Source organism: Chanodichthys erythropterus, chromosome 2 (assembly GCF_024489055.1).
Source record: "Chanodichthys erythropterus isolate Z2021 chromosome 2, ASM2448905v1, whole genome shotgun sequence".
NCBI lineage: Eukaryota > Metazoa > Chordata > Actinopteri > Cypriniformes > Xenocyprididae > Chanodichthys > Chanodichthys erythropterus.
The window spans coordinates 35,993,472-36,003,867 of record NC_090222.1 but is presented as its reverse complement, the minus strand read 5'-3'; the positions used below and the strand labels follow the sequence as shown (position 1 = coordinate 36,003,867).

The 10,396-nt window shown below is 37.4% G+C and overlaps 2 protein-coding genes across 2 annotated transcripts; both read right to left on the bottom strand.

Annotated features, from left to right (window-relative positions):
• Positions 1 to 380: 380 nt before the first annotated feature.
• On the bottom strand, positions 381 to 5,760 carry cndp1 (carnosine dipeptidase 1). Its single transcript, XM_067411025.1, has 11 exons — positions 5,653 to 5,760; positions 5,298 to 5,441; positions 5,021 to 5,183; positions 3,889 to 3,977; positions 3,600 to 3,797; positions 3,197 to 3,281; positions 2,961 to 3,121; positions 1,215 to 1,379; positions 997 to 1,138; positions 570 to 717; positions 381 to 491 (listed from the first exon to the last, which is right to left on the bottom strand). The coding sequence occupies exons 1-11, from the start codon at positions 5,758 to 5,760 to the stop codon at positions 419 to 421; spliced, it is 1,476 nt and encodes a 491-aa protein (XP_067267126.1). The 3' UTR covers positions 381 to 418.
• Positions 5,761 to 9,031: 3,271 nt separating this feature from the next.
• Positions 9,032 to 10,396, bottom strand: LOC137037235 (protachykinin-1). Its single transcript, XM_067411061.1, has 4 exons — positions 9,861 to 10,396; positions 9,605 to 9,704; positions 9,322 to 9,345; positions 9,032 to 9,186 (listed from the first exon to the last, which is right to left on the bottom strand). Exons 1-4 carry the CDS (start codon positions 9,963 to 9,965, stop codon positions 9,104 to 9,106), a joined length of 312 nt encoding a protein of 103 aa, XP_067267162.1. The 5' UTR covers positions 9,966 to 10,396; the 3' UTR covers positions 9,032 to 9,103.

Genomic DNA, 10,396 nt, shown 5'->3' with positions numbered 1-10,396 from the left:
CTTTTCCAGAGCCACTCTTCTTGGACCGAAGGAGAAAATATCTGAAACATCAAAATATGCTCTGGAATTTTTAAAGACTTTGCGACTGTGTGCCAAGATAGTTTTTTATTTTTCACCATAATATGTAGATTTAAAAGTCCTGTATACGCCACATTCAAACTGTCATAAAATTAAATAAGAAGTAGCCTCATAAGTTCATTTTTAGATATCTTATACAAATAAAATCACTGCACATACATTGCAGAACACTTTAATTTGTTTAATTTAAATCTTTGTCAACAGGCATATATATGCTTCAATTAAAAGGAATATATTTGTTAGTATGCGATTCAACCAACACATAATGGTAATATTTGTATGTTACAGAGAACAGCAGATGACGCACAGTGGTTTCAAGCAATCTTCCCACATAATCTGATCAGTACTTCTTGATCTGGGACACTTCATGCAGGTAGGCGATAAACAGCTTGGTTCCCTCGATGTAGTTGTGTCTGAAAAAATAAATATAAAACAATAAATGAAGCTGCATAAAGAAAAGCACTCCAGAAGACTAAAGAAGATCTAGTTACCTGCTTAATTTCTCGTTCTGTGAATGAAGGCCGTCGTCAAAGCCTCCGATGGGAAGCATAATGATGCTCTTGCCTGTTACATCCTGAAATGTTCTGGCAACGGGAATCGTGCCTCCCTCACGGATCAAGTCAGGCTCTACGTCAAAAACTGCAGGAGAGAGGTACGTTGTGACATCATTATACTCACTTGATCATTTTATATTCTTAATGCACAACTATCATTGTGAATCTTGGTTCCAGAAGTATTTTTTCCCATGCATTTTCTAAAAACAAGTTATTTTGAAAATCCAAACAAAAGACAGCAATGCTTTTTGCATTTCACTGCTTCACAGTTTCTTCGCGGAGAAAACGAATGAGGTTTTTACACCCAGAATATCCTCTCATTCCCATCAGAATGGTGTAATGTAGGGATTGTACAGCACAGGACCTCTCTTGAACGCTGCTTTTCCGGCTTCAAATAATGGATGGGTGGGATCAGCCAGCCAAGGTTTGGCTCCAATAATCATGGTGACGTTGAGTTTATTGGGACTCTTGCGTTTAGCAAACACCGACTGTAAATACTCTGTCACCTAGGGTTGAAAAGATCCTGTTTAGCTCTATGAACAGTTGTTTCTACATCTTAAAATGAGATTTATCTTCTTTCACCTGTTTTTCAACCATGGCTGGATCCATATTAGGTACCTGGCGAATAGAGAACTTAGCTATGACTTTGGCCGGTATGACAGTCTTGGAGCCTGATGAAGAGAAAGCACCCTCAATGCCATGGATAGACACAGTTGGGTAACGCCAACGATGGGTGAGTAAGTCAACCTGATGGGATTGAATGGCATGAATTTCTAAATTAAAACACAAAGAGCTACATAAGCTTTTCCTTGCACTAAGCTCTTGTATAACTCAAGAAAACTTGGAATATAGAGTAAATGAAGACATGTTTTTTGATTTTTGGTTGAACTATGCCTAGTCCATGGGGAACTGACTTGATGATTGTGGTTTGCTATTGGTCGATCTCGTGTGAGTGACAGGATGTCCTGCCCATGCAGATAAGAGATGATAAGAGATGTTGCTGGAAGAGGGTGGAGTTATTTTGATTAAAGATTATGAGGGCACATGGATTAAAATAATAATGGTGTGCATTGATAAACCATTTATAATAAACACTTCAATATTCCATAAAAAATAAGAATAGTCCATTTTGATTTCGTGGTAACTTAAAAGGGTTAGTTCATCCAAAAATTACATTTCTGTCATTACTTACTCACCCTCATGTCATTCCAAACCCTTAAGACATTTATTCATCTTCAGAACACAAATGAAGGTCTTTAAAAGAAATCTGAGAGCTTTCTGTCCCTCCACTGACAGCATACACAACTACCACTTTCATGCCCAAGAAAGGTAGTAAAGACATCATTAAAGTAAGCCATGTGACTCCAGTGGATTAACTTCAATTTTATGAAATGACAGTGCATTGTTTGCACAAAAAAAAACATAATTTACCACTTTATTTACAAAATATTAATCTCCAACAACTACTGCTCTTGCGTCAACACAATGCGCATACGTTGTGGTGCTCTCGTAAATGTGTTGAAGATTAATATTTTGAAAAAAAGTGGTAAATTATGTTTTTTTCACAAACAAAAGCACTCGTGTTGCTTCATAAAATTGATGATAAACCACTAAAGTCACATGGATTAATTTAATGATGTCTTTAATACTTTTCTGGGGCTTGAAAGTAGTAGTTGCATAGACTGTCAGTGGAAGGACAGAAAGCTCTTAGATTTAATTAAAACATCTTCATCTGTTTTCTGAAGATGAACAAAAGTCTTATGGGTTTGGAACGACATGAGGGTGAGTAATTAATGACAAAAATTCATTTTTGGGTGAACTAACCCTTTTAAGTTAGCATGAAATCAAAATGGACTATTCTTATTTTTTATGGAATATTGCAGTGTTTATTATAAATGATTTATCAATGCACATCATTATTTTTTTAATTCATGTGCCCTCATAATCTTTATTCAAAATAACTCCACCCTCTTGCAGCGACATCTCTTATCTTATCTTATCCGCAAGGGCAGGACAACCTGTCAAGTCCCGCCCTTTTACTTTTCTTCTTGTTCAAGAAGCCCTTTCACTCGGATTTACATCACAATAGGAAAGACAAGTCTACCGCAACTTCCATTTCATGCCAACTTTAAAAACTGGCATCAGTCGGCACCAATAGCCTCGTGGGCAGCACCAACCTATAGTAGATGCGCTTCGGCCGTCCCAAGTCCTGGCTCATGGACCTTTCCAATCCCGCCCCCCTCTTTCTCTCCAACTTTACTTCCAGTCAACTTACTGTCCTGTCATAATAAAGGCAAAAAAAGCCAAACAATAAATCTTTTTCCATGCCTTGTTAGAATACATCAGCTCGTCCACGCCGATCTCTTGTTTGTAGCTCTCCACGTCAAACTCAATGTCTTGATACATCTTCCATTCCTCATCAGAAAGAGGTGCGACTGCTTCTCTAATGCCGGGAATGAGGATCTTCCCACTGGGGCTGATGAGTTTGTCTGTGTAAAAAATTGATAATAAATAATAATGAGCTAGTGGTGAAATACCAAAAAGCTGAATGTTTTAATAAGCACCTAAGATGCCGATCAGGTCTGTCATTGGTTCTATTACTGTTCCTCCATAAACTCCAGAGTGCAAATCCTTCCTGGGTCCCTCCACCTACCATCATTAAAAAACAAACACATGTGTAAGGAGTGTTGCTATTAATTAAAAATTAACCATTAATCAAAAATACTTCAAACCCATGGTCATGGCGATGCAAGTGTAACCTCTCTGGTTCTACTCACATTGCTCCGACAGGGACTCAAACACGAATCAAATGTGCTTTTTGTTCGATTGTATTGAATGATCGTATCCAGATTTTTAACATTAAAGGCTTAAGCCACATACACACGTGTATATGATGTTTGCCACTATAAAATGAAAAATATCTGGTAATTGTACATGAAGAGCATCTGAATGGTTTGATCTCAGTACCTCGGCAAAGAAGTAGCAGTTGCCTCTGGTTCCATAAGTCATCGCGGGACGTTTGCTGAGCCAAACACAGTCAGAGATGATGATATAATCAACATCTGAAAAGAATGTGTCTTTCTGGGCTGAAATCATATCATCTAGTCCGTTAGAGCCAGTCTCTTCCATTCCCTCAATGATGAATTTAACATTCACCGGCAGCTCCTGTACGACACACAGTTTGAACTTCAAACTCTGGACAAAAAGTCAATATTTGAAGAATTATAACATTTCTTTTCTATTCAACCTGTCTTACAATGTTAAGGGCTTTGTAGACCTCCACCGTGTGGATCCAGGCCAACACTGGTCCTTTGTTATCAGATGCTCCTCTTCCATATAAATTTCCTAGAAGTAAAACAACATATTATCAGCTGATTTTCTTGCAGGTCAACAACCATGAAATTGAAAATTCTTCTTCTTTTTTATGAAATAAGCATTTATTATAAATAATTTATCCATGTATTTTAAATGCATGTGCCACTTAATCTTTAAAGGGGACCTATAATGCCCCTTTTACAAGATGTAATAAGTCTCTGGTGTCCCCAGAATGTGTCTGTGAAGTTTCAGCTCAAAATCCCCCACAGATCATTTATTATAGCTTGTCAAATTTGCCTTTATTTGGGTGTAAGCAAAAACACGCAGTTTTTGTGTGTGTCCCTTTAAATGCAAATGAGCTGCTGCTCCCGCCCCCCTTTCCAGAAGAGGGCGGAGCTTTAACAGCTTGTGCTTCGGCTGCTCAACAACAACAAAGCTGGAGAATCTCACACAGCCAAAATGAGGATTGTCAGTAACAGTGTTCAGCCTTACAATGTTCAAACCGGAGTCGACACTGATGGAGAGACTCAGGAAGAAGTTACAACTTTTAGAATGAAACTGGACGTTTCTGAATGGTTAGTGGATAAATTTATGTAGTTGCTGTGGAGTTGATTCAACTCATCCACTAGCATGTGCCGTCATGTTCATCTTTTGCACAAATCCAGCGTTGAATTGACCCCGGACTGGTGTAAAATGACAGCATGGTAACAACACTCTCTTCGTCTTCTCTAAAGCAGCCCAACATGGCCCTCACCCCCTTTGTTGTGTGTTCCCGGGGGCGGGGTTTATGTAAATTCTGGGGTTTGTAATGTCACCAACCCGGGAAGAAGCTTGTTGTAGCTTGTAGAAGACTTCCTTCTCAATAGGGAACAAAAGATGTTCTCCACTTCTGTTTCATGACTACTTTAAAAGTAAAGTTTTGATACAATTGCCAACGACTATTACTATTACTGGCAAACGTTTGGCAAAATTTATCACAGCTATGAAGCATAACTGAAGTGACTGTTTTGAGAATGAAAGACATTTAAACATCGAAGTTAAAAACTTCCAATTGAAGTAGGTGACAGGGTTACCATTGATTTCGGTCAGATCATAAGGGTCTGTTGCCCATCCGTCTTCTTTCTTGGCTGGCTGGACGTCCACGTGACCGTATACGCAAACGGTGCGTTTACTGGGATCACTACCAAACTGAGCTGTGACCACTTTTGGCAGGGCAATTGTACTTCCATTGGGTAACTGCACAAGAGGTGAAGTGAAGGTTTAACTTTGATGGTTTTTAGTAATGAATAGTTGAGCTGTTCTAACTGAAGACACTAAAGTTACAGCATGAGTGTGGATGCATTATCTCACCGCTTGCGCTCCGACGTCGATCATTTCCACTCTTCCTCCAATGAGGCGGAGTTTCTCTGCAGTCATGTCCATCATTCTGTCTAAGTCAGATCGCTTTGTAATATCACTGGAGTCACTCTCCACAGCGATCCACTTTCTCAGTGTCTAAAATAGACAAAATAGAGGCCAAACATCCTCAATGTTGGGTAAATCTGTATGACAATTAAAGAACCCTCTGTTTCAATTCACGAGTGTCAATCTAAATTGAATTGGGCACACAAGATGTTGAACTGAATTTGAATTGCAATGGCAAAAAGAATTTACAAATTCATGTGGTTTCAACTGAATTAACAACAACATCCCAACCAAGAAATACCTCGATAAAATCCTCTTCATGGGTGCTGACATATTGCGCCAAATCCTCAAATTTAAAGGAAGACACTCCTGTCCACAGAAGGAGATAGAATACACTAATGCTGTTCATCTGCTGAGAGCAAACAGAGTCATCAGCAGAAGGACACACTTGCAGAATATTCTTTTTCTCAGAATAAGAAATGAAATGTTTTTTATAAGAAATGAATTGACTTACCGTCTCAAGACGATTTGCTTTGGTACAAGGAGGTCCAAATAGCTCAGCACAGTCCTGGTGTTTTCCCCAGATGAGGCGGTGTTAAATAGTTTTCATCATAGGGAACCTCCTGTAGAGATAAGGTCACTGAAGTCTCCTTTGCATGGAAAAAAACAGCTTATAGCTGCCAAAATGAATTTTCTTGCTGGCAAACACAATCCCTAAAGCAAGGCTGAGTAAATCCCTCACGCTGAGTTCAGTATGGAAGCAGATCAACTACATTCCAAAGCTCAAAGACTTATAGACGAGTGACTATGTTGAAAGGACAAACATCAATACTTCACTAGATAACCTGGCATCTCTTTGAATACTAGCTTGACAAAGTTAAATTGGAAGATTACTTGAAGTTAGGCCTTGTGTAATTTAGCTTATGCAGAAGAAGCCTTGTGGTTGAAATTAGTTCCCAACTAACATTCTCAGAACATTCTGGTAAGGTTCTCTCAAAGTTATTATCTAATGTTCTTCCAGTAATGTTAATAGAACATTCACTCAAAGTGATCTGGTCTTTAATAAAGTTCTCAAAAGGTTACCACAAAAACATTCGTCTACTACTTGTTTCAGAATGTTAAATGTTAAAATGGAATGTTTCTTTAATGTTCTAACGCTCACTTAACTATGGAAGCTTGTTCCCGTCACTCTTAATTAAAAAATAAAAAAGGTAATAATTGTGACTTTTTATCTCGCAATTCTGACTTGCGAGTTTATATCCCACCATTGACTTTATAACTCGCAATTGGGAGTTTATATCTGTCAATTCTGAGAAAAAAGGTCAGAATTGCAAGATATAAACTTGCAACTGTTAAAAAAAAAAGTCAGAATTGTGAGATAAAAAGTAGCAATTATCTTTTAATTTTTTTTTATTCTGTTGCGGAAACAAGCTTCCATATCCCATAGCTGCTGCTCCCGGCCCACTTTCCAGAAGAGGGCGGAGCTTTAACAGCATGTGCTTCGGTTGCTCAGCAACAACAAAGCTGGAGAATCTCACGCAGCCAAAATGAGGATTGTCAGTAACGGTGTTCAGCCTTACATTGTTCAAACCGGAGTCGACACTGATGGAGAGACTCAGGAAGACATTTTTAGAATGAAACTGGACGTTTCTGAATGGTTAGTGGATACATTTATGTAGTTGCTGTGGAGTTGATTCAACTCATATATATCTCCCTTCGCATTGAACGTTGAGTTCATCGTTGCAGATGTTGTTTTACAGCAACATTACACACTAACTAAAGTTAAAAAAGTGAAATCATAATCAAGGACCCCTTTAATAGGAATGTTAGCAAAATGTTTTTAGGCCATATTTTTGTTAGCTGGGATGGTTGTTAGGGTGTTCTAGAGCGCTGGTAAATAAAATTGCCAGTGCATTTTGTGGTTGCTGAAAAGTTGCTAAGGCATTCAGAGTGATTTCTAGAGTTCGACAGATCGACAGATAAGCAGATTTTCTTGATAATCCTGGAAAAACCTTAAGTCTAATCAGTCAAGTAAGTCATAGGAAACCTTTTTAAAATTACCATAATGAGCATGTTGACCGGTGACATCTGGTCTTAATAGATTCCTTGGGTCATGCCGAGAACATAGATATCAATTGTGCCATAGTTGGCAGAACTTCCTGTCCGCCATTTTGATTTTCTTTTAAAAAGAATATTTTATGAACTTCTCTTAAACCATTTGTCCGATTTTCACCAAATTGGAGACAGATTATCTTCAGACCATGCAAGCAAAAAATGATGGATTTCGAATCTATAAAACCATTAATGCCAAACGTGATCTGATATTGTAGCCTATCTCAGAAAAGATTTGACATATTAACACCAAACTTTATGTGTGTAGTCTAATTGAGTGGTGGAACTATGATGCATATTTGGACGCTAAAACCCAGAAGCGAGTTAGCTTTTTAGCACTTCCAGTTCCATCATCCCAAAGTCAATGGATTTTTTTAATTTAATGGGTTTTTGGTTAAATGGCTGAAATAAGGTCCCTGGTTAGCACAAGCTGAGGATACTTTCACATTTTATTCTACGACATAAAACACATCAGTATTAACCTACCCGTGATTTTTAAAAGCCGCTTGTTCTTTAAACACAGGGGGCCTAATTAGGGCATCAACAATGAACTTTTCTTTAATTGTGTTGACAGGTTCAACATGGAATTAATTCACAGAATGCAAAATATTTCCGTTTCCTTTTAACTTGTGCATCCTCTGCCAGCATGTTAGATGAGGGAATTGAACGCGTGTGCAAAATATACACCGAAAATAACTTCCACTTTTACAAGCATATACAGGCTGTACATCCTGCATGTGTTGCATATGAGGTGAGATTAAATATGAGTAAATATATTAGGTCAGTATTTCTGGAATTCTGACCTCTGAAAGTTGGATTAGCCAAGAAAGAGATTAACTTCATCATGGAGCAAATCTTTTAACATCAAGGTCCTTTAAAAACTTATGCAAAAGTTAGTTTCAGAGGAATGCCACAAGATGGGGCCCTTAAAAGTGTGATTTTAAGCTTGAAGTTGCCTGATAATAATCATCTACAATCCAGCTTAGTTATGTCCTTATATGATACAATAAGGTTACATGGTGTATCAGCAAACGATATTTCCTTTATATTTCTTTTATTTCTCATTATATTCTTTTTTATTACAGTACAGGTCGAAGGTTTGGAATAATTAAGATTTATTAACGTTTTTAAAAGAAGCTTATGATCACCAAGGCTGCATTTATAAGATGAAAAATACATTAAAAACAGTAATATATTTTAAAATGTAATTTATTCCTGTGATCAAAGATGAATTTTCAGCATCATTACTCCAGTCTTCAGTGTCACATGATCCTTCATTCTTACAGTTGCACAATTCAGCACTAGGTGGCGATGTCGACACATTACCAATCCATCCTCATTATTTTTGGTTGAAACATTTCTTTAATGGAAAAGTTTACTAATACAACACTCATACATCATCATGCACAGACATTTTAAAGTGTGGCTTAAATACCGTATACAGTATCATAAAAAAAAATGCAATTGCTCAACTAATTATTAATTTGTTTTCCTTTATTTTTTTTTAAAAGAAGTTTGAGCCTGATGATTTGGGCCAAAAGTGGTTGCATGTTAAAAGCTTCGTCGAAGTCACAGCATCCTAGAAAGATTCTAGAAGAAAATATATGTCAGAATTTATATGGAAAAGTTATGCAAAAAAATCAAAATAAATAAAAAACAGCCTCACCTGGTTCAACTACATTCCGTTTCCCCATTAGTCCCACAAAAGTCTGGAATTTCTGCCCTGGAAGTAATTTGTTAAACATGATCAGATTTGATTCATACACGATTCAGTATGAGCAGTCACTTTTTCCTTTTGAAAAAACATTTAATAGGCACATTCATTTAAATGCAACTTGCCAAATTCCAACCTACTTACGTCTCCGTGTTATCTGTGATTTTGCTGTAAAGAGAAAGCAACATTTATATCAAACCTTATGTCACCAGCATTATATATATATATATATATATATATATATATATATATATATATATATATATATATATATATATATATACCTTGTTGACTCTGTGCCACGAAGAATTAAGGCAGTTCTGATTCTGAAGCCAAACGAGTGTTCAACCAAGCAAGGTCTACCTAATAAAGTGGCTAGTGGCTGTATGTGTGTATAAGTGCAGAAATGATAAGAAAAATATTTTACCAGATGACCTTTTCCCCATTAGACTGAAAACCTGCTGTAGTCCAGGTGTTCGGCTGACCCTTTCCAACAGTGTCTGTAGCTCCGACTCCAGCAAATTTACCTTCAGATGATATAAATACTTAAGTAATGCAACCAACTGATAATCTTTCATTAGATACTGTTGTTAAATAACCTTGTATTAAATATTAATTTGATTTAATATTACATTTCTGTGCAGATGATATTACAACAACAATGGAAGACTGAAATCACTAACCTCATCCTTGTCATTCATCCAGTTATCCTCATCAGGATTGACGTTCTGGGACAAAATACCTGTCAAAGCAGACAACAGCAGAAGAATCAGCAGGAAGATCTTCATGATGCGCTGATGTCTTTGCAGGGAGCTTGATGAAGTTCAGTTGATTGATAACCAGTGACCAGACCAAATCACTCTGATGACAAACTCTCAGGCTGTTCTAACAGAAACCCAGTAAATTCAGACTGGAACTAAACAACCTGAGCATTGCCTGCGATGATCCCTTTATTCAGATGTGGTGTGAACAGGAGCTCTGTTTAAATAGGGCTGGTGAAATGGGCACATGATGGCAATTATGAATTATTAAAAGAAAATTGCTGCTTCACTGGATTATCCCTGTGAGATTCATCCATCATCGATTTCAGCTATTATTCTAATGATTCTGCGTTTGACCTCTGCACGATCGACTCTGGTTCAGATCGCTTGAGATGCTTGATTATCTTGAAGGAGTCTCAGAATTAGACAGTAACTTTACTTCATGACTCTTCATGATT